General features: G+C 36.1%; 1 protein-coding gene across 2 annotated transcripts in view; it reads right to left on the reverse strand.

Moving 5' to 3' along the window:
- CNTLN (centlein) overlaps positions 1–25,706 on the reverse strand; it is a 185,564-nt gene extending 159,858 nt beyond the window's left edge. For both annotated transcript variants that reach the window (XM_075210868.1, XM_075210870.1), the window contains exons 1-3: positions 25,617–25,706; positions 23,521–23,657; positions 15,452–15,540 (exon numbers count right to left, since the gene is read on the reverse strand). In XM_075210868.1, coding sequence (XP_075066969.1) covers positions 15,452–15,540; positions 23,521–23,607 — 176 coding nt within the window. In that variant the 5' untranslated portion in view covers positions 23,608–23,657; positions 25,617–25,706. The remainder of the gene's footprint in view (positions 1–15,451; positions 15,541–23,520; positions 23,658–25,616) is intronic.
- Positions 25,707–26,170: the final 464 nt, after the last annotated feature.

Here is a 26,170-nt window from a genome sequence, read left to right on the forward strand (position 1 = left end):
ATTTACTCTATTTCAGTAACTTAAAAGTATATTGAAAATTTGAAAAATTCAATCCAATGCATAAGTGATCAAAGCAGGGATTCCTGGGACTGCCAAGCAATCACAGCTAATGTGGGAACCTGTCTCTGATTGGCTAAAGGGAGTTTGCGGATACTTCAGTTCGCAGTCATTTACATCATCATGTGATTGTGTAGTTTTTATTTCAATGAATGTTTATTAAACAAAATCGCTGTATGTATGTTTTATTTACATTTTATTTTCCAAAATGGACACTATGGACCCCTCACCATTAAGCTGGGATCACTGTTATGAGGACCAGAAAGTTACCATTCCAGGGGGTAAATGTATCAAGCTGCATTTTTCTAGTGGGTTTGAAAAGTAGAGATGTTGCCTAAAGCAACCAATCAGATTCTAGCTGTCATTTATTTGGTACATTCCACAAAATGATAACTACATACAACTTCTCTTATATCCTCCATTATGATTAGAATAAAAGGAATTATATCTGGGAGAATACCCCCAAAAAATGTTCAGAAATGGAAGGCCCTTTTGAATTTGGGGAAAAAAAATGTACAAGGTCACTTTAAATTTTTTAATGAAAAATGTAATTGACAACACATTATGCATATGTCCCTGACATTTTGCACTCATCTGTTATGCTCTATAATAGTCAGTAAACAGGGGAGAAAGAAAACATAAAACAAACCATAATGCTAGCTGGATATATGTCTGTAGCCCAATCACATTTTCCACCAATCTACAATGCTTCAAAATCTCCCTAAACAATCATCCTCTTATCAAAACATCCGAACCCATCCCCCACAACATACTCAGTCACTCTGTGTCACCCTCTATCGTCTGCCCCTACCATCTAGATCAGTGATTGGCAAAATTGCACTCCTTCCTGTGCCGTGCAGAGTGACCTCCCCATGTTGTGCAGAGGAGGTCATGTGTCACAGAAGACAATACTACCATTGGTAAGAGGAAGCACAGAGTCCATCCACACAGAGATAATCTGCCATCACTGATGAAGACGTACCAACTTCAACAGTGGAAGCAGAAGAGCACTCACCAAATGTCCAGGATATGTTCAGGATGCACACTACACAGAAATAAGAAGAAACCAACTGACCCCGATGCACACCCCTCCCCTCCCTCAAAAGAACACACATTTAACCACACTTGATTCAGAGTTTGAAAGAGCAGTTGCACATAGCAATGAAAAGTGTTGCCTTTTCACCAACAAACAACTATGAGTTATTGTGCAGAAGCCTGATAGGAAGTGTAAAGAATTTTATTCAGTTCACTATATCCACCTCCAACATATCCAGTTTACATTATAGTACAGTTATATTGCCTATGTCTGCAATGCATCTTAAAATATCTATTTTTCTTTTATTCTCTTTTTATCCATAGGGCTGAAATCAATGTCACAGCTAATACACACACTACTTCCCTCTCTTACATATACACTGCCAGGTGAAAAACACATTGCCAGAGATGATTTCTCTATAACCTTCTTAGTTCACCAAGAATACACTATGGGGAAAATTCAATTGGCCGAGTTACTTTAAAAAGTAAAGCGACCTGCGCACTATTATAGACTTTACAGTCGTAATTACCGTTAATACGGTAATTTTAACGCAGGATTTTTGCTCGCAGCTCCCTAAAAGCAGGCTTAAAATGACTGTATTAAAAGTATTATCTTTAACGCCGCGTTAGTCGCGGCTGAATTGAAAATGCCCATATATGTGATAGGTGGAATCTGGTCTGCTATCCCATTGGCTAAATAGCATCTTTGGTGATTTCAAAAAGGACAATTAAAACCACCTACATTTTATGGGCTAATTATTCTCCATATTTTCAAACATGTATTTTGTGAGCAGACAGACAACATAAAACTGCAATATAACAAAACTTTGTCATACTGCTGATATACTTCTCCCTCAAGTGACATAATATAGTACATACTCCCATTCTCCGATTGTCACAGCAGATCTTGCCAGGCTGACATTGCCTATGTCACTGGACACACTGTTCTTTACAATCCCAGTTACTGTTTACCTGACAAGACAATGTAATATGAAGCAACTACTGCCATGATATCAGTATCCACCCTACCACATCCATCTTGAGTATCATGAGAATTTTTCCACTTTGTAGTCAAGATGCCAGTAGCACAATCAATAAGGCGCTTAGCTCTGGTCAATCTATATTTAAAGACTCAACACCGTGCACCAACACTGCACTTGGAGAATGGTTTTATCATATTTACAGGCAGAGCAAAAACCTCATCAGCCACAAACATACAAGGGAAATCTTAATCATTGGTTCCGAGCAGTAGCTCTGGTCATGGTAAATTAAAGTTACCTTCTAATATTGTCTGCCCTATTGATGAATAATGGAAAACATGTGAATCCGCACTGCTTCTGTAGGCCCAACGTGCACAGTGGTAAATTTGTAATTTTGCGGCAGCTATTAGGGGCATTTGCTTGGCAACACAAAAAATGAGTGTTATTGTTGAAACCGGAGTTCAGGATGCAGAATGTGCAGCAACTCAAAGGTCCTGACAGATGTGAGAGTTAACGCAAATAATTTGTCATCATATTTCCACAAATCCATGTAGACAAGATTAAGATGGCCTCAGGTCAGTGGATGAGAAAGTAATAGATGTACCCAGTACCACCTTCTCCCCTTGCTCCTGGCCAACTTCTGCAATTCAGGAGAGCTGACACCACTACAGCCTGAAGCATCAGATTGATGAGGGTCACAAACTCCATGTTCTCTCAGAGACAAACAGGATAGATAATGATGTTACCAGCATACAGAACAGATATGTGGGTAAACATCTAGGAGCTGGACCAGACACTTGATAAAAAACAAAGGAGCACAATGAACTCAAGACCACTCTAATGTGCTAGATTATGTGGGGCAGGTTTTGGTTTTTCAGTCAGTGAGTGGCACCTTACTCTTAGCTGCAGAGAATGTGCCGGAAATGTTCCCAATTATTCCAGTTATGTATGCATGGAAAAGGTACAGATATGGTAAACAATACACATTTGTTTAACTATAAATATCTCAATGTCCTTGGTACAAAATGACAATGTGAATAATTTTATATAATTTGCTCTCTCCCAGGTGAACAATTTACTTAAGTGACAATTGTACAGTACATTGGAAAAGAGCATTGTAGACAAGATCGGTATCAATGAAAAACACATTTTGCATCATTTCTATCAAACAAATATACCAGGTAACATATGCTATGTGGTAGTTAAAAGGTCATTGTCGCTGCTGTTGTAATTTATGTCTTGCACATTATAATAAAGCTTGGTGAGGAAATGAAAATCTTACTATAATTTCCCTGATAAAGCTATTGATTTTAATTCTTCACTCTTGCCCAATTTACCAAGTCCCTGTTCTCTCCTGGGACCAACTTGTGTTGAAGTAGTCCAACTGTAGTGTAGTAGAAGCCAATTAAGTCTTTGGCCTGAAGACAATAATCCCTGTCATGTATCGATATAAGGAATTAACATATTGCTTGTGGCTTGGAAATTCTTCCAAAAGATATCTATTGAATATAGCACATGAGAAAACTAGAAGAAAATACCAATTACATTTCCCTTTTCATTAACCCTTTCAGTCTGCCACAAAAATAATAAGCTGTTAAACAATTAATGATTATTACAAAAATAATAAATGTAAAAGTACTTATGTCTGAGGATGGTAACCAATGTAGGAGTAGTGTTACAGTAGAAGATAATACAATGCAAAGCAAATTGACAGTACAAAAGTTGGAGGCATAACATGATGCCATTCTCTAAGTGATCAGCTATCTAAAAGATCACACATAAAACAGGGATAATGCTAAAACATTTTGGAGGATAATACAACAAAGAAAGAGAGCACAGCACAGAATGAGAGTTTGCAACATCATAACTCCCACTTTCGCAAAGAATTAATAGCAGTTTTGCATCACACAAAAAAGAATGGGCAGATTTGGTAATAACAGTCTACAATTCAGGGCTGCTCCAGTGTAAAGACAAAACGGTGCAAACATTTATTTAAATTACCCATTAATCAGTAAGAGGGAATAAAGTTTTTTCAGAGCGCAAACAGGCTGGCTTCTCTTTAGAGAAACCTATACCTCCTCCAAGAGCTGTAGTTAAATGCAGGTCTAGATTTAAATGTAAAGCTGCACTACCAACTAGGACAATATTCTCTTGAATTGCCCCCTACACATAGACAAAGCCCGGGGACTGATTTGTCCCAGGGCTCCTCCACCGCAATTTAAAGATGGTGAGCTTTATTGATCGGCTGATTCTGTATTGCGTAACCGGCAGAGCCTCTGAAAATAATCTGAAGGTAGCAGTCCCAGAACTCCAGGTAGGAGAAAGGGACATGTAATACTTTCCTAGGTGGTGATAGTGCAGTTCAGAATTCTGTAATAAAGATAGGAAAAACATGTTTTAATTAGCTGAACAGTCTGAAGACACATGTGGTAGGGCTAAACAGAAACCCTCGCCAACCTTCCAGTGGATTCATTTTACTATAAACTTGGATCCCTGCAGGCTGCACACAGTTCTTCATATTGACTTGGTAGTGTATCTTTCCTTTTAAAAACTAAAGTAAGTTTTAGGTCATGTTTCAAAATAAAAAAAAAATGTTCTATTAAAGCAACATTTTAGAGAATGTTCATAAAGGATTTAATGAAATGGACACTTATTTTCTACAGTCACATAGCTGGAGCAAAGAAAAAAATTAGTAGAGTGCAATAAATAATAATAAATAAGTAATGATTATATATTACAAAAAAAAAAGATATTTAGTATCTGAAATAAAATTAATCTGGTAATATCAACACTTGGGGATCTATTTAATACAATCCGGTGAAAATGCAGATTTTCTATCGGCGCAAAAATCATTAAAATGTTGCTAAGCAGCTGAGCGATACTCATCTGCCTCGGCAAGACTGGGTTAACTTACCACTTCGCCAGGCTAGTCTAATATATGCGTGCGTGACTCACTTAGATAGCTCACACATGTGCAGTGGAACTGACAGCTTGTGTAACATAAAAACAAAAAAATTGAACAAAATATGCAAAAAATAAATAAATAATATTTGAAAAATATTGATCATTGAAAAAAATGCTTTATTTACAGAATTAAGTATTTTTTTCATTGACTTTCTTGTTTCTGACTATTCTGGTTAATCAAAACTGTACAAATCGGAACAAGCATACTGAAGTGCATGCATTGCAGAGCTGTGATACATGGCCCAGCTTATGCTTTACAGTTCCTGGCTAAATGTAGAATGTCAAGAATGCTGCAAAATAAAAATAACTAGTTATCAATGCAGGAAATACATGTTTTTAAATACACGAATATAATAATACTCTTGTTAAAAGAAAAAAAAACTCAGCATTTGTGAACAGACTGCTTTAACATCTGCGCTTCACCAGGGTATCCCCTGAGGAGTTTTAAATGATGCCTTCCTGTGCTGAATAAAGTGCTAACTTGCACCTTGAATTTCAAACTGTGTCCTGAGCAGCCATCCAGTTGGTACAACACCAGCTGAAATCCCAGTGGCCACTGTTCACTCAGGCTTGACTGCAATTATCATGTCAATATTTTGTGCTCCGATATGCAGATATGCACACATGCGGGCTGCATAATGCTCCTTTTCTCCATGGAATGTTGACATGTGTTTGATGCTAGGGGAATGTTTAATGAAATGAGATATTAACATTTCATCGGATATAGACAATTGCCGTTATAACACTAAAAATGCTGGCAACAGTGTCTTTTTTTTTAGTTCTTCAGTTATCGCTTTGCTAAACTGCATCTTTATGGTGTATAAAAAACAATAGTTAAAGCCACAGCTACAACACTGGCTGCAGTATGGAGTAAATGTACTGCCTTGCCTTGAGCAAATATGTTTAATATCTTTAAGCGGGAAAAAAAACTATTGTTATGGCAGCAAAGATCTTTGGCCAATGACATTTTAAAATCATAGCATTACACGTAATTAAAAGAAGGCTCAATTCAACCAATTCACAGATAACATTTATTATGTTCCCATAACTGCACGGGAAAACACAATGGGGCTGAAGTGGAGTTTGAACGCATTTACGCCAAAAAAAGCAGAGGTAAATATGATCACGCAAATATGCAAAGTTGAACGATTTTCATCAGGTATACATACATCAAGTACACTTATGTGTACACTATAAGGTTTGAATTAAAATGAAAAAAAACGAAATAAAAAAAAACTCGTTTATGAAAAAGAAATAAAAACATGCGCATAAAATCATATAAACATATGCTCAATCAATGAACGAAGCACCTATCAGCTTCAGAGGTGAATCTGCAATAAGCCAATCAGAAGAGGCTAGCTAGTACTGCGGCCGTCATAATCATCAGTGTGTATTTGCCCCTACTCTCAGGTAACTGCGATTGACACAGCTACTGACAGGTGTATATGGGTCATGTGCAGGTCTGAATCTGTTCCTAATTACGCGAACACGCCCTTATAGTACTAATTGCAAATTTTACGCTAACTCAGCATCAGGCCCAATTTGTCTGGTATTATTAAGAAAGAAAAAAAAAGATGTTTTCCTTTAGAAGCATAAACCAAACAAAACATTCTATGCAGATATCTCTATTAGTAAATGAAAAACAAGTCCACCACAATAAAACAATTAGGAAGCATGTTTGGTAAAAGGTAAATGGAATAGCAAAACTTCATAAACAAGAATCTATAGAGTAAAATATGTTCGCTAATCTATGCAGTCATGTTTTGATAATATTTGAAAAAGAACAATCAGTGTTTCATTACAGAATGCGGGATATATGTAAAATGGTCCGTTACCATGTGAGTGCAACCATTATAATGTGCAGTCCCTATTTTTTTAATAAGCCACTATCAGAAAGCCTCTACATTCAGAATAACAAAGAACTGTAAAAAGGGATATTTCAGACTGAGCCACACTCTCAGTGAATGACAACAGAAACATTTAAGCATAGGACTATCCATCTGACACAGAATACTATTTTAAATCTGATATATATTACTGTTATGTTGCCAGTTCCAGTAACCCCTATTATTTTCTACTGCTGGCCGATACATATCTGGACATGGATTTATACTCAATACTCATGTTCTCCAGGAGCGGATGTTATCCACTGTACTTACTGTTTGTTCTCAATTTAAAACCACAACCTCTTTATCGTCTCCTCGCTTCAACACTCTCTCCCTCCCAACCCTAATGCAACAATTTTATATATTTAAACGGTTGGGGTTTAGGGGACTCAGCACTCCAGAAAAGTGATTAGAAGTTCTTCTTCATGCGGTAAGAAACATGCTGCATTCTAACAGAGCCACTTCAAGCAGGACTCAGTTCCCAGTTTGAAGAACCATCGCTACTCATCAGTTCGTCTTAGCAATAAACAAGAGCCAAAAACTTTATGGGTGGACATATTTTATTTTATTCTTTAATACAAGTGGCCCAGCTGAAGTCAAACAACACTGAACATGCGATGCTCATTTTCTTCTAATGAAAAGGAAGATTTATTCTGACCAGATGTTTACCTTTGTTATTCCCCAAACCAGGATAAACCTGGAGGCTCTGGATCTAGTGGAGGTTCTACAGGAGGGCATTCTGAGTGTGAGTGGTATTCTAAACTGGAGCCTAGATCCCTCAGTGGACAAATATAGAACGCTCTGTCAAAGACAACGTTTACGTTCTACGAAGAGAAAGGAGGATGCTTCAAGATCACCAGCTGGTCAACCGATGGAGAATGCCCAGTAAGACAACATTATGCTCTTTATTTCCAAATCCGCTATCTACCTACTCACACATAGCCTATTACTTCATGAGTCACAGACACCTAGTTCTCTTATGTGACACAAACATAAACCAAATTACTTACTAAGTCTATGCTCCTGTCTGCCCATCTATCTTATTACCAGCTGATATCATATTGATATCTAGTTAATTGATGAGGTGTGTAAGTTTAATATTTGTTGTGGAATATTAATACAATTGTTTGATTTTTTTTAAGGGTAATATCTGCCAACTGATAATATTGTCTCCCAACAGAAGTAAAACAATTAGCTCTGTTGGTTGTGTCATTTCTGTACTTCCCTATTTACAGGAGCTAGCTGTCTCCTTATAACAGCTACCATCTTCTTTTGATCAGTAGAATAACTAACAAATGTTTTTTTGTTTTACCTTCAATAGGTAGGATTACCTAAACTATCAGATGTTGTCACAGATTCTCTGTAACAAACATTTCCTGCAACTGAGGACTTTGAGGCAATCACACTAACCCAAGAGAGCTCATGCCTTGATGACTATGTTGTTATTGTAGTGAGATTTCTATCAAAGCTTAATCATCACCCAAGAAAACAGATATTACCGCTCTTCCCAATGCCCCAGATATAGATAACATTACATTATCAAACATAGATATAAAGCTTTTTATTCTAAACTTATAGCAACCCGGCAATTACCTCGCCTGGGCTTAAGTCATGGGAAATTAAATAGTCTTTGATCCCAGCAGAAGCCAAAGACCATTGCTATCATACACATGTTACTGCTGCCAATGCAGAGACAGGATTAACAAGAACTTAATAGCAGCTATGCTGGGACTCGTGTAAATTAGCTGCCTCTTTCCCAGAGGAAAGGCCAATAACCCAATATAATAGTTTGGCCGTCTGTGGAAAGCCCACAATGTATATTTTTGGTTTAAAAACCATTAACAGTTTCACTGGTAATGGTGCCACATTCCACAATAAGGGTAAAATCAGCTGTCAAACACCATATTTGGGGCATCTTCTGCAAATGACCTATATATGATCAGATCACTCAATGGTTTTAACAACCCCTGATTCTAATGTGGTCCTGGAAGTTTAACCTATACATATTACATGCTTTTGGCTTTTTTGGACTAATATGAGTTAGACAATTCTACTAATTGGTTTTATACAAATTATAGACACATTTTACATATATTATGTCATTGCTCTATATATTTTTTGCAACATGGTTTTACTTTAACATTTATATATTCTTTTCACGTTTTATTTGTTATTCTTTAACACTTTGCATATGCATGAAGTGTATATCAAAATGTAATCATGTACAATCTCTTAGATTGTGAGCTTGCGGCAGGGCCTTCTTGCCTTTGTCTGTGTTACCCAGTATTGTAAATTATTATGTTTGTCCCCTACTGTATGTAATTTGCTGGCACTATATAAATAAATGTTGATGATGATGTGCGTGCTTCCTTTTTGGTGCTATTTACTCTATCCTAGTGGTCTATTAAGAACGGTGTTCCAACTGACACCCGTTGTTGTATACCTGTTTCTCTACATTGCTTGAAAATGCAATTTCTTAATTTACTAATAAAACATTAGCGCCACTTGATCCATTAGGCTTTTTCCTTTGCAACGCTCCCCCTCTGTTTAAACTGTTGTTTGTGTATGACTGTACATGCTTATTTTTCCTGACCGTAGGAAAACACTTGTCTTTGTCTTGGAATACAAGGCTGGGTGTAGCAAGACATGAAATCATCAATATGGTGATAAACGTAGGGGACACTCCTTCTTTCCTTTTCTTTATTAATAAAGCAAACTATTTTGCTGGGATGTTTTACCTTAGACGAACACAATGATATAGAGTTGCTCTACAAGCCTTTCCTAAACGATAAATATTCTTTCCAAGTCACAAGTGGGGGAATTACCATCTCAAATGTGTGAATTTTCAACTTAGTGGGTTTCTACACACCATAATAAGTAACACCAATTTGCCAAAATTTAGAGAAATCCTTAATTTATTCACAGGTGTTACCAGTTTTAATTCACTATAATCGAAGTACATTGCCCCTTTATATATGAAGTAACATTTTAATTTGTGATACCATACTGGCTTGGAGAGTAATCGGGAAAAAGATGCAGCTGCAGTATGGTTTGTACATGTATATACCCATAGTGGTTACCCGTTATTTCTCCTGGAGACTTATCAAGCTTTCCAGACATTGAAGAAGAGGACTTTATGGAGAAGAGTGTACATCTTATCATAGGACCAGGGACATTTTTTTTTTTTTTTTTTTAAATCATTTGGATACTATTAGGGTTGGGAAAGCTGTCCGATTAAAATGGTATGGAGTCGACATCTAGACATTCATTTGGTCAACATTCAGAAATTTGCCTACATTTAGTAAGCAATTCAAATGTAGACAGTATTATATGGTTAGGGTTAGAGATAGTATTCTCGACCTAATACTACTGACTGCTTTCGAATTGTCAACCTAATAATACTGTCTACATTTCAATTGTAGACCTAGTAATACTGTCGACTTTTCAACCCTGTCTATATTATGGTGTCAACCATATAAATGTGGTTCATGTAACTGTAATATATATGTATCACACCAGTTAAAATATATTACATTACTTACAGGTACACTCGTTTTGTAAAACTATAGTGTTGCATACAGACACAGCCCTGGTGATTTTGAGTTTCAATGGCTTATTGATGCAGAGGTCTAGTAAATTCTCATTATTTGCACTATATACTAACATTAAATTCTAGTTTTACAGAATTGTGAGAGACAACGCTGAAAGTTGGTTCATGGAGCACACTATATTTTCGGTATCAAAGTTTATTCCAGTTTATTCCTCAATGCCCTAAAGGTGATAACAATAAATCTTGAAACACTGTCTCTCAGGTTATCCCCGCATTATAGTTTTTGGGGAGGAGGTTAGAAGCTTCATACATTCAGTGACAGGCAAGGGCTCAGATTGTATGTTATACCTTTCCAGCTTTTTAGCTATCATGTTTTGGAACATGGGGAGGAGGACCAGAGGCAGTTCATGTACAATTTTACACAAATTTTATAATAATAATAATCCCATTGGCAGCAGTGAAGTGTATTTTACTGAGGTGAATTCATGTCCCCCCCAACAGTAGTATAGGTGATTAATGGTGTTAGGAAGATTATGTTTTTGGACAAGCTTGAGGTGAAAACACAAAGAAAAACATACTAAATAGTTCTTCCAAATATGGAAATGTATATTCTTTTTTGCATACTTCTGAAAATAATTAATTGAGCTGTTATGGATATATAAATACACTATTTGGGATAATTAATGTAATCTCACCCTTGTGTAGGTTGAAGGTTGTTAAGTAAAGATTATCTAGGTTAGGGTTCCCCCTGAGTAAAGGATTTTGAGTCAGCGGAGTACCATATGTAGAATCACGGCAGGGCAAAGACAACATTTATTTCTGGGCTTTAAAAAGCCGGATGGCAAGTATTGTCCATTATGTCTACATCATAAAAGTTGAGGATCAGTGTACAATTATAGCTATGTTTAAACATTCTCTGTAAAGTGCAGTGAAATATGTTGGCAATATGTAAATAAAGATTTCAAAACTAAATAAGTCAGCCCATGTTAAAAATAAAAAGACAAGCTCCACTGAGTAAAAGTCCAACTTGTTGACAAAAATAAATAAATGACCAAGTAAGAACATTTCACTGAAACCTAACAATTTAAGTGACAGCATGAAACTATTTTAGATTTTAAAAAGATAACAAAAAAATTAATTAACAAAAAAAACAAAAAACAGTCTCATCCTATCTCCGAATATTCATACAGCATACCTGATTGTTTTAACATAAGTGGCACAAAGAGGGAAATTACCCCTACTTAAAGGCTTACGGAAGTACATAAAGGACTTAAACATTGTCGCACTTAGGTAAAACATCAACTTTTTTAGATTGATTCATCTGGTTGCAATCTTGCTGTGGAGCTACAAGTTTCAGCATGCCTGGGGACCTGCTATCTTTTTTGGTATACTATTTATACCTGGCATCTGTTTTTGTAAATGTTCACAGAAAATCCTGTTAATACACATCCACAGCATTCCCAAGAGTAATACCCCTGAAATGAACAGAAAACACACAGAAATAGAGAAAAAAGCACACCACAAGAAACAAAACACAATTTTATCTTCCAAGATAGGAATATGCAAAGGACTATACATGAAGGCAACCACACTGTCACATCATTCCCCAATTAGGATAAGAAATGAATAGGGCTGAGCAGAGCACTTTTGTGAAAACCTCCTGCGCAGAAGAGCAGTCCAGGTGGATTTAAGCAAGCTCCTCCCTCTTACCTATTTGTATGATACAATCACACAGCAACAAAGAAAACAAGTGACCCTGTTTGCATATTACAAAGATCAATAGTATTTCAAGTAGTTGGAAAGAACATTACAGATTGTTACAATGGCTTGGTAGAAGTATCTGGAGGTTTTCAGATGTCCCCAAGGCTTTTGCTCATTTGCACAGCAAAGACGTTCCTCATTTTGCTATTTATTTCTGAATATTCAATATAACTGCTCAGAGGAACAATGTACCGGTATGTGTTTTCACATTGCACTATACAGTGAATTAAGGCAAGTCAAGAACTGTAACAATGTTTTCCACAGTTAATAACTGAACCTTGCTTGTTGCTTGACAGCAATGTGTTATTAATGCATTGCTACGCAATGACCCAAAAGAAAATCGACAAAACCACATCTTATAAATCTATGGCCCTGGGTGTTTTCTTTGACACTGGACATGCATGTATTCCACTGGAAACAACAGGCAACATTGAACTCTTGACAATACCAAATGAGATATTAACATATATCCTAAAGCCACAAATTCCCACTTCCTTAAAATTATGACAGGTCCTCTTCATGGGGCAAAATAAGAATATTATTCATATGCTTTAGATAACAAAATATGCATGTCAATAATGCAGCCATTCATGGCAGACTCACGTGTCATTTAAAGTGCAAAATGATTGCCATGTATAATGGCATATAAAATGTGATCTTATAAAATGTTTGGTAATGCAAGTGTGTACCACAATAAACCTGTATATCTGTACTTGTCCAGCAAGACAATACATTTATGAGAGATCAATCCGTACTCGCTTGGCTCTTAAAACACAAAGTTAATTAGCTGCAGCAATTCTCATATAGAAAATAGGAAGTACGTAGTATATAAAGTACGTTGGCCTTACTGGTTATGGTTATACCTTTGCTGTGGGACACTAACTCGGCAACATCATGCTGTAAGTAGGTTTCTCTAAATAGCTTGAGAACCATAAATCAAAATAGCTTTTAAATGTGGTGTAGAAGTGTATACTGAAAATCACAATTTATTTTCATTTTGTCTGTATTTTAATAGTTTGACGATTATATGTATAAAAAATGTTTTCATTTTATTTATTGTATTATTTAGACTATGTTCTTCTTTATAATGTTGGTTCTAGATCTAGTATACAATGCACTGGTAGGTTTTCAATTTGTGGCTGTAAGAGACAACAAGCAACACATGTATAGTACCAGGTGTAATGTTACAAAATAGCAGCATGCTTGCAAACAATTCCCCAACAAAAAGTCACACATATTACGAAAAATGCTTAAATCAAATATTTACAGACATCATGCAACAAAAGTAAGTAATATAGCCTAGCACTAAGCTTTATTACAGACAGCAGTAACCACCTGCCATAACCAGACACTTGCAGGGTATTAAAAAACAGAACTAAAAAGGTGCAACAGACATTACATAAAATGAAAAATATTTATTTTCTAGAAAAATACAAAAGCACAATTTAAAAACATACTATATATCAAACTTGCTTTGCTGTAACAAGCCATCATAGTCAGTAAGCTCTGTGGTTGGAATGGTTGGAGTCAGATGCACATTTTTGAATGCTGCATTTCTCCAGCCAGGCAAAAAAAACACAGCATTCTGAAGCTGTCAGACCATTGCATGTGAATCAGTTTCCCTAAGAGCACTTTATCTCAATTTGAAGGATGCAATGTTTTACAAAATGAAGCACTAGTGTAATAGGGAAATGCCATTTTCTACTGAATGTAACCTGTCACTACAGGACCATCAAAACACTTTTCTTTTACAGATGGAAAAACATAATCACAACCGCCTGCAACACTAGCCTATAAATGTTATTTGCCGTTTTCTAATTAAAGTTGTGCATTTACAGTATACCGTATGTACAAAGAATACTGGTCAGTGTAATATATTGTACAAAAGGAAAACGTCTTATTCACTGAATCAAAAAAATAGAGCTTCAAATATCAGAACATTACAACCAGCCATATGGAGGGATCAAAACATTATCGCAATAGAATGTCAATGCTGAACAATTATAGCTTGAGAACATAAATTGTACAAGAAAAAGCATATCTGTACATGGAAGAGCTGAGTACATGCTACAACAAATACCTCACATATCTGTGTACATACACAACCCATTAAACATAGGGGATCAATGAAACCTGTTTTCAGAACTGCTCACATGTAATTTAAGCTGGGTACACACTATTGCATTTTACTTCAGATGCGATTTCTGCAACAATTTTACCAACTACTGTAATCTTCATTTCTCATAACCAACTGCTGAAAAGATTGTGACTCTGCCCACACTCTACAGACATCTGCCTACACTGCTGGTCGTGAGTGCGTACATACTTAACACGTTTGTCTGACATCCGCCCATTGTTGACTGTCATTTTTAAGAAGTTTATAAAACCAAGTCAACAGGTACCATAAAACATGATCGTGGGAGCATACACACCAATGCCAAACTGACCTTTATCATATGATCTACACGACAATTGCATCAGTGTGTACCCAGCTTATTATATTGTGATGGAGCACCTGCAGACTTAAAGATTAGTAGCAACATATTTACAGTAATATCTGGCTTTTAAACAGTTGAAGAGTGAAAATCTGAAGCACTCATTTACTGTAGGGTGACAATATTAACTTATGTAAGCAAGAATGTGGCAGCTTTTTTATGTTGAGACCAGAGACACATGAGGAGGGCAATGAGAAAAAATAATGTATGGGCAAATCAAGGTAAGGGAAAGCTATTAGGTATTGCAGAGTAAGTAATCTGGTGGCCAACAGATGGGAAAAAATATGAGAGACAGCAAATGATAAATGTAATTGCTACAACAGCTTCCTCAATACAAGATACATAAAATGATAAGTGATGTCACAGCTTCTGATCAGTCTACATTCCAACACAGTACTTGGAATATACAATACTGCCACACACTACATTACTGAGCAAAAAGCTCTGTAAATCAACATATTTAACAATGGCTTAAAGAAGTAATTCCTTCAAACATCACAATGGAAGTAATTACCTTGAGCAATGTGACACTTGGCTACCATTGTGCTTTTTGGGTTCGCTCTACTAACTCTGTATATTTTATATAATAAAGAAATATTAAATAAATAATACCTTACAAAATATATCGGATACGATTGGTGCTGTGTGTATATATATATATATATATATATATATATATATATATAATGCCAAAAATATGTCCTGGGAATGATGTGTCATTACCTGTCTACAACCAAGCCAACAGCTTGTGTTAGGTCTGGATTGGATACTTGAAGACGCTTCCATAATGACCATACAAACTCTTTGTCAGCCTGAAGAAAGAAGAAAAAAAAAGTAAATTATCAAGGTTAAAATAGGGAAAAAGAAAATAAATGGGGCTTACTTAATAACAAAGTGTGATGTGTAGAGATGTGCTGTAAACCACAGTAACTCATCATATTATAGTCGTCATTTTTCGTCATTTTTCTAACATTGTGTAGACAATTAGGTGTATGAACTTTGCTTCATTTTAATGCAGAGATGCATTTGACACTACTATATGTCTCCATCAGTTTGACAGGAGCCTCCTATCACCTTTGTGCTGTTAGAAGGACCTGATCCTTCTACTATCCAACGCTTAGGGGTATATTTACTAGACTGCGGGTTTGAAAAAGTAGAGTGTTGCCTAAAGCAACCAATCAGATTCTAGCTGTCATTTATTTATTACATTCTACAGAATGACAGCTAGAATCTGATTGGTTGCTATAGGCAACATCTCCACTTTTTCAATCCCGCAGTTAAGTAAATATACTCCTTAGTCTTTGTCTTCCCGCTTGCCTCTATTACAATACTCACAAAATGACATTGCTCAGGATCACAAGAGTGGACAGGTCACTGCCTACCCAAAGGTTAGCAACCACCTCTTAAATATTCTATGCTGCTGTGAGTATTCTGATGATCTGAGTGGCTACAGGTTGTTCTATCCCCACCCAATCCAAAACCAGGCACACAGGAATGTGGAGATGAACAATGGAGAAAAGAAGTGCTCAGACCCAAGCCAAATGTACCTTAACCACTTTTCACCCTTCATGACCAGACCCGATTTCCCTTTTATTTCTTAATATACCCAAATACGTTATTGTTTTATTCTGGGATAGAGAATGCTTTGTTTTGATAGCAAATTGAAAGAAACATTAATCTTCTTTATATTTAATATGTAAGCATTACTTATGGAAAGCAGGCATAAATAGTTAAAAAAAATATATGATTTTTTTTTTCCTTAATTGCTATGATGAAGTAAGAACAGCACCTGAAATTTACCCAGTAATACCAAATATGTATGCTTTATTTAAGGTTTAACATAGTTATAGGGCCCAGGAATAAAGTACCTATTTTAACTTTAAACATGTTTTCCCCTCTGATGGTATGCCACATATGACCTGTATGCAAACATATTTAGGGTAGGAGTAAGAGTAAATAGGGCCACAGTTGGAAAAATAAATTTATTGTGGGTATAGGGTAACATATATTCTGCGCAACATTCCACATTACTGCATAAAACAAAATGCCTTTGTGCCACTGCTTTGATGAACTGGAAAAGGAGTTAGATGGGAGACAGGGACTTTGTTTCAACATTATTATATTTTTACATTTTAATTTTAAAAAAAACGTTGTGTATTATATTTCAAATTTTAATAGTGATCTCAGTGGTGTGCCAGCTTAAATGAAATCACTGTTAAACAGTGATATGTTACTATGGAGTGGCAGAAGAGACATACAGCCCCTTAAGCAGAAGTCCACAGAAACCTTGAGGCAGAAGTGCTACTTCTATATTGGCTCAGATTAAGCCCTGTGTTTTAGTAACTAATTGCTATGGAACTAAATAAAATGGCTACCGAACACAATGCTGAAACCATATGCCTCCAAAGCTAGGAGACCAAAGATTTAAATTGGTTTATTTTAAATGTGTTTCTTTTCAAGAAACGGCGGTTGAACGCCGAGAAACGCGTCAGGACATCTGTGTGTGTGTCTGTGTGTGTGTGCCTGTCTCTGTCTTTGTCTGTCTGTCTATCTCTGTGTGTGTGAGGGAATTTAGACTGTAAGCCCCAATGGGGCAGGGACTGATGTGTATGAGTTCTCTGTACAGCGTTGCGGAATTAGTGGCGCTATATATATAAATGGTAATAATAATAATAACTTCACTAATGAAAAATCATTTTACATTCAGTATCAGAAGGACTTTGCCTGTATCGGGTCCTATCCTAAGTATGACCGTTCTAAGATATCACCTAAAATACCATCTGCCCTCTCCCAAGACTGACTTACTACTGAGGAGAGTACTATTTCCATCAAACGGCTGGCAGCCACTTTTTGTTTTATTCACACGTAATCACTAGAAAGAAAGACTTTACCAACTGTCCCCCCGAGAGTATTATACTGGCAGCAGCCCCATTTCCAATTGCATCTGAGGCTTCTCTGTCATAAAGACGAATCTTTACATCTTGTCTTAGAAAAAACGAAAACACTGACACTGAAAAACTTGTGCTATCTGTTGTAAAGAACTGAATTAGATCAAAATATAGACCATTGCTAGTAACTTGCTGAAAATAAGATCAATGCAAATTCTCAAAAAAAAACATTTAGTTAAGAATGTGAGGAATTTCCATGTGCTATTTCGAGGGTTGTTTATCATCTTGGTTTTAAGTCTTTTCAGTTTATCATTTGACAAGATATTTCAGATATTTTCCTAAGACAGAGATCTTCACATACAACCCTCTGCAAATGAAGCAAATCCACCCATCTTAATCAAAAGTCATTTGAAATTCTTCTTTTTTTTGGGAGGTGGGGGGTTGTAATAAGTCAAGCACTAAGCTGGCTGTGAATGGGCATTCTTAGTATCTCCGGCATGCAAGTATTTATTTCGCTTAATTATTAAACAGCTTTTCAAACATCTTGGCACAATTAATAGAGACACTAAAATTGCTCCCTGAATGGTTATGAGAGCCAAACAACATCTTTTGAAAGAAAGCTCAACATCCCGCCTGAAATTGGCACAGGAAGCAGGATTTCCAGCTGTCCAGGCCTGCGAGGAATCAATCTGCAGCATACCTAAGGATTGTTGAGCATACTTGTTTCACGCCTGCTGATCAGAACACAGAACTGCATACTAGAAGTTTATCAGCAGCATATTAGAAGAAAAACATTAGCTGTGCCTGCTGTGCTGACCAAAGTGTACAAAGAACATCATGAATGTAATGAATTATTCAATATCAAATGTTATTGATCTACAGATATATAAGGATGAAAACAAAAAGGTGTTTCACAACTGTACCAGGCGAAAAAATTTATATATTACATGTATTTTATATATATATATATATATATATATATATATATATACATACACATATACACACACATACATACACATATATAAATATATATATATATATATATATATATATATATATATATATATACACATACACACACACACACAAAGATACATATATACACACACACACATATATACATATATACATATATATATATATATATATATATATATATATATATATATATATATATACACAAGTTAACCTGTGAATGCATTCTAGGCAAATCAAGATACTTAAGGTCTTAAAAAGGTTCTTGTCATGCATTTGGGCCTAGCCCAGACCTCCTCAGGGGAAGATCGTTACTTCCCGACGCAAGCGGCCTTTTTAATGTGTGTTCATGAGGTAAAATTACCTCACGAAAATGAGTTTGACCCCTCAACTCGTAAATTTAGCCTTTACTACCCCTCCCACGGGGGGAAGGGGGGATGATGGAAGTTTACTGACTTGACTATTCTAATTTTTTTGTCAAATAATGTCAGTATACCAAATTTCAGGTCAACTGGATGAGCCCTTTCTGAGAAAATAGTTTTTTCCACACACACTAACACACGCCTCTACACATGTGTGTTCATGAGGTAAAATTACCTCACGAAAATGAGTTTGAGCCCTACCAAATTTCAGCCCTTTTTGAATTTTTTTTCCCACACACACTAAGAATTTAGTAGGTCAGTGTATAACTCTGCCCAGCAGGTGGCGCTGCAACTTGGTTTTTTTTTTTTCACACACGCACAGACGCCACTAAGCATTTATATATTAGATATATATATATATATATATATACACACACATACATATGCACACACATATATATACACACATATGCGCACACACACATACATATATATACACACACACATATGCATACACACACACACATACATACATATATATACACACACACACACACACACTCATATACACATATATACATCTTAAAATAAGTCCATTTCAGTTGTTATGTGACAGTGATCTTCAAATTGGCTCCATATTATTGTATGTACTTCTAACAGCAGTCAGAAAATTTGAGGTTTAGCAAATTACAATTTGACCAGATAGTAATCAAATTTGCTTGTTTCTTCATGACAACCCAGTATTAACCAGTTACAAAGTGAGTTTTACCTTACCCAAATTAAGTCACTTCACTCAAAAATCCATGACAAGAGTTAGGAATACATTCACTATTTGTATATTGTCTTAAGTAGCAAACACTTAATTTTTTATTTGCTATATTCACAAGTCTGGGCAGTTTGGGTCTTGCAGACAATACATTAAAGCCTTTCAGGCAACCAAAGTAGTAATTGAGAAGCTTACAAGTGAGAAAGGAACCTTCTGAACCCTGGGGTGCCGTGAAGATGCAGGCAGGCTGAATTACTCTGTGCCTAGGATGTAATTCACTAATCCAAAATAATCCATTTTATTCCTCTATAATTCCAATGTGCAAGGAGAAATCTGTAATCATCATCACATCATCATCACCATTTATTTATATAGCGCCACTGATTCCGCAGCGCTGCACAGAGAACTCATTCACATCAGTCCCTGCCCCATTGGAACTTACAGTCTAAATTCCCTAACACACACACACAGAGACTCGGGTTAATTTTGATAGCAGCCAATTAACCTACTAGTATGTTTTTTTTGGAGTGTGGGAGGAAACCGGGGCACCCGGATGAAACCCACGACCCACGCAAGAACATACAAACTCCACACAATGTAATCTTAATCTTCCAAACTTTCTGCCTGAAAAACAATCCAGTCCCAGTCTCTTACATCAAGTATAATCCAAAAAAGGGCTGGACAAATCCTACTAGCTAGGAGGCCAATGCACCTAAAAATTGACTACTGACGCCTAACTTTAGGGAGTTATTTCTATAAATGTCAATAGATGACATTGCTGGCTACTTAACAGATCCTACCAGTTCCTAGATTTGGCTTGAATGTTCCGGAATTCAAAATTATTATGGCCACCCCTGATGTAAGAGACTGATAAACTTGTACAAAAAATGAGTACTTAAAGCCATTGCTGCCAAATCATCGGGTGTACTTACTTTTTTTTAACCACATGAATTTTTTTTATGGCTTACTTTTGTTGAATAAATAAAAACATAAGTAAAATCAGACATGTGTTACTTGACATATGAGGCTAGATTTATCCAATTTTAGGACTTGTATACACAATATACATGGTACTTTCCTTCAATATATCATGTTAATTTCAATAATTGTGTGAATCTTTTAAAAACAGTGTTTTCTGGAAGGGGGGAGGCTAAACAGTATTCTTATCCACTAGTATTATCTGGCTGTAAACTACATTAAATCGTTCCACAAGTATTCCCTTGAATGACATTTGCAAGAGAATATGTTTTAATCGGCATAGAGAAATAAACAGTTTGCAGATAAATCTCATTCTATTACACTACCTAGAGCAGCTGTGAATATGTCACTCGCTACCAGCGGCTGCAGCAGTTCATCCACGAGGTACATCATCATATTGAATTATAATAAATGAGAGAACATTTCCCTTTCATCATTTCCATTTAAAGAATTTCCTTTTGTGTTGTTCCCATTAATAATGGATGCAGCTAAAGAAGGAGTTACTGCGGAATGGAAACTGACAAAAGAGGGACGCTTAGACATGTAGCCGTACCACTGAGACTGGATTGTTATTCAGGCGCTGGCAGTTTAAAGAAAGTTGGGAAGATTGAGTTCACAGACGTCTTCTTGCACATTTTGATTATAGAGGAATAAAAGGAGTTCTTTGTAATGATTTATGGCAGCTACCTGTTTACTCAATGGCTCACATTAAGGAAGCAGGGATACGCAAAGTACAAAAAAAATAAATAAAAAGACATTGCCAAAAGGAGTCATTATTCCTTTGTTAACTTGCAAACTATGGCGGTTGAAATGGTACTCATGCATGCACTGCAAAACTACTGTAACCAATTTAAAACACGTCCTGCAAAATACAATAATTGTTGTTGCTATAAACGGCATCTTACACTAACCCTTTCAATACTAAGAAGCAAGTGTTTAAAAAAATAAATAAAAAAAAATAAACAAGGTACAATGTTTTATATTTAGAATTGGAATTATTTTCTACACCATTTATTTTATAGTCCACACAGTTTATTTTAAATTATAACATAAATGGTGTATCGACTCCCTTTACAAGTAGAAGTACCGTATATTTGGAAGGGAGATTGGGGTGGTGGCTTATTATATTGAAGTGAAAACCAGAGATCCAGATCGTTATAGCTGGAATATTTCACACAATGTTGCCCGGGGAATTTTGACCTCAAACCTCGTATTTGATGGACCAAACCATTTAAATGTGTATTTCTGTGATGGATGTCACCCACCAAGTATATCCACTTAACAAGACGTTCAGAATTCTCTAGGCCGTGCTAGTGGAAGTGTATGATCCAGTATACTGGATATAGAAATGGTTCTAGCCACAAAATGCAATTTTGTTTTCAATTAAAAGTGCCATCTGTGGACAGAAGTTCAAACAGGATTTAGTTATTTCTTTCAAATCTTTCAGTCATATAGCAGTGAAATACAACATTGTCACTTTTTTTCTGAATTGCCTTAACCATCCATCAAAAGATATCAAAGTTTTTAACAATATGTAATGCATTTGATTTTCCACAATTTATTGGGGAATTATTTAAAAGGCTGGAACTGTTTATTGTATCTGAATTCTCATGTTTCCTTTCAAAATGAAGTTTGAACAAAAAACTGGAAAACTGTGGAATCACAAATTACTACAATTCAACATAGAAATTGATTATTTGCATTTATATTTAAAAGGATTTGCTTATAGATTTATAATTATGTTTATAAAGATGAGGGGTTGGCCTTTATCCAACTAAGCTATAAACATTTTAGAATGTTGTTAACTTAGAAGCAGCAGGATAGAAAAATTATTTAACATGACAATATTTTGACAGCAGCGGGGTTGGGGAGGTTCTAGGCATAGTAGAAAATATTAAGTGTAAATTTAAACTTACTGTATTTTTAGGTAGACATGGAAAGGGAGTTAAATGAATACAATTTCAAAAGCAACCAATTATATGCAAAGTAAATTGAGAATGTGGAACAATCTGGAGGTACGATGCAAATGCCATTATTTTACATTTCTGACTTTATTTGTTCTATTGATATTGTTTTAAGGGTACACACATGGGCAGCAGCTAGCAAAAAATTGCTCTGTCAGGTGAGAGGACTGGGCAGACATGGACTGATCAGGGAGTTCCTTATCGAATGCCGACAAGCTGCAGCAATGTCTTTACACTTTGCAAAACAAGATATTCTAATGAAGTTCAGGGTGTAATAAAGTCCATACTTTAGTGAATACTCGTAGAGCCTTTGTTGGATTTGCAACATACTTCAGTTTAGGTAACCAGAGTGGCAGTGACCGGTCACCAGCTATAGCTTTCAGTGAAAAGCTCTTTCCACATCAAGGCTCATTGTATTTTGGAAAGCAGTTATATATGAGCATTGACCAGTGTAATGGAAAGATTAAAGTGTAAAAATGTGACATTAAAAAAACACAACAGCAATGTTCTCTAACTCTGATGACGTCATTAAGACATAAATGAGGCTCAAAGCCATATTTCAGGGGGGAAAACACTTTTAAGCAATTTGCCCGTGATCAGATAATACTTGTAATAATGGTTTTATTGTTACCATGATGTACATTTCTTTGACATATCTCAAACATAAAAATGTTGCTCCAAGCATCTGCAAATGAAAAGTAGAATGAGGTGCTGTGTATGTGTATCTGCACAAAAATAATGAGCTGTGTCTCCATAATTTCTAGTTCAAAATAGACAATCGAGTGATGACTTCAAACTGATCTATTGATAAATAATTATTTAGCTCAAGCTGAAGTTGGGATTTTACATGAAATACCTGGCACTGGGACAATTCTTCTGTCAAGCTGCTGATTTCTTCCTCCAATAGTAGTATGCGTTCTTGACTGTTCTGCTTTGTGGCCATTTTTCAAGCTTTTTTTCTTGTACTTGTGGACATGTAAAGGAGATGAACACCTAGTGTCAACAAATAAAGTGTTAAAAAAATAACAAATATATATCCATAAAACATCTAAGTTTCAGTGAACACATTTGAATTAGAAAAATGTTTTGAGGTAGAATACAGGCAATCCAAACAAAGAGGAAGAAAATAAAGAGGGGGGATTTAAAAATGCAAGTTGCATTTATTTTATTAAATAATAAAAAATATTATATGTGGGATATAAATTAGAAGGATATTATGCGTCACAGAGGACATCCATAACCATTTAAACATATAAGCCTGTATTAACTTCACTTTGTGGGTGGCGGACTTTCAAGTATGGTTTTAAATATATTTAATTAACTTTCTCTCCCAAAGTTTTTTCATCTAGTAACTAAATTAAGTTTATGCTGAATGATGCACAACGCAGTAAATACTTATGTTTTGTGTGTATGCTTATACAGTTACTAAATATATATCGATAGATAGATAGATAGATAGATAGATAGATAGATAGATAGATATAGATATGAGACAAGAATATAATATGTATGAGGGAGAAAGTTTTCAGCATTTCAAGCAATGCACATATTTTAAAGGGTCATATAATAAAAAAAAAAGTGGTGCACGTTGATCTAATAAATATATATATATATATATATATATATATATATATATATATATATATATATACACACATTCATACACACACATAATGCCTAATGTTGAACACAAAGGTTAATTTAAGATGGAAGTGCATGGACATGTACACACACACTTTCTGACAAGCTCTTGCTTCACGCCTGTCGCATCCAGAAGTGTTAGCGCATGGCAAAGTACAATGGAGATTATACTTGTGACATGATTTATGTTGTGACATGCATTAATGAACACCCTTGTAACTCTGTTAAAGAGAGGACGAAGTACAAAATTTGGTCTACGCTTTTAACTGTGATTAACCACATCCCAGGCATGATTCAGAGCGGGAAATACGTCTGTTTGCGTAGAGCATCTTTGCGGTTTTTTCTCAGAAGTAAATATACTCAAATGTGGCTATTCAGACTTGGAATTTTTTGGCACTTACAACTTTTTACGCAAAAAGATGTGTGATGGGAAGTGGAATGGGTGTTCTAATGTAGACAATGTATAGTAAGGGTATGTTCGAACAATTCTATATAGATTGAGACAGGGAAGTAATCGCAGACACGTCTAAAAAAATGGTTTTATTTGCAGGTGGTCAGGGGCTGGTGTAAGTTATGGAGTAGTGGATGATAATGATGACAACCACCAGAACTAGCTAACTATATGTAATTCGAGGTTTGCAAACGTTTATTGACATGTTAGTAGTCTCTTGGTTATAGATTAGGACTGCTTAGCATATTGTAGCAAAGATAACACACCTAACAGATGGAAAGGATGCAGAAACCCAGCCCCATTCAAATGTATGTAACATACCCCAGCCCATCACACACAAGTTGTAAAAAGCGATTTGCTGAAAGCAGCATTTTCTCTAGTAAACAGAAAACATTCTGACAATTATTTTATAACCTGAGCATTTCACTGGTATGACTCCTCTCTTATGAATGTACCCTGCTGTCATTAACATCCTATAGAATTATGGGTTTCATTAGAAATGCCACATCGAACGTGAGACATAGCTCAGTGATCTGTAGAACCCGTGGTCCACAAAGTTAGACGATAATGCAAAAACTCACTGGAAAATATAGTTTTCTCTGGTTTAGAAGTAAAACCAACAGCTCTGACCATACAACTGCAAAATGTAAACACAGCACACACTACATGACCCCAGCAGCATTGAGTACAGTGGATAACATGTAAAAAGGGACGCTGGCATGACAGATCTGAGCTGTATCCAGAAAGCGCCCACGTATAAGTATTACAGATGTGCCCAACGTGTCTGATCTCTCAGATGCACAGACATGGGGAAGCTATAAACAGCCGAATGAATGAAAGTGATGTTGCTGTATGTGTACCTGGTGCAGCCGTTACGGAGGAACACAGCGGTAGTACTGTAACACTAAGTATGTGCCGGAAGCGGCATTTACAGTAACCTAGCGCTCATCATCACAGCATCCCCGCTTATACAGCCCGCCTCTCCGCCAGCAGCCAACCGCCACAACCTGCGCCTAATCACCAATCACAGAGCAGCTTGCAGCTCCACTCGGCGAATCTGCACAAAAGAGGAGAGCTATGATTGGCCGTTTAAAGTCGTGAGTTGATACCAGGATTTATTGATAGCATTTCGCTGGGATGATTTGCAAAGGTTCGTGCCAGGGGAAAATACCCTAGGAGATCTGGAGCACAGGCATGTGGTCAAACTGAAGACATAAATAACCATTTTCTAAGTGTCCATCGCTGCGCCTTGTTTTCGTTATTATAAACCTTATGACCTTAAGACCAACATATTCTACTATTAGGAAGAACTTTCAGGGTCTGATTAATCTTCTAACGGAATGTGAATTCAACTTATATTTATAAAACCTGCATGTAACTTGTATGCATGTACATCCATTTTCAAATACAAGCG

Source organism: Mixophyes fleayi, chromosome 1 (genome assembly GCF_038048845.1).
Source record: "Mixophyes fleayi isolate aMixFle1 chromosome 1, aMixFle1.hap1, whole genome shotgun sequence".
NCBI classification, from domain to species: Eukaryota; Metazoa; Chordata; class Amphibia; order Anura; family Limnodynastidae; genus Mixophyes; species Mixophyes fleayi.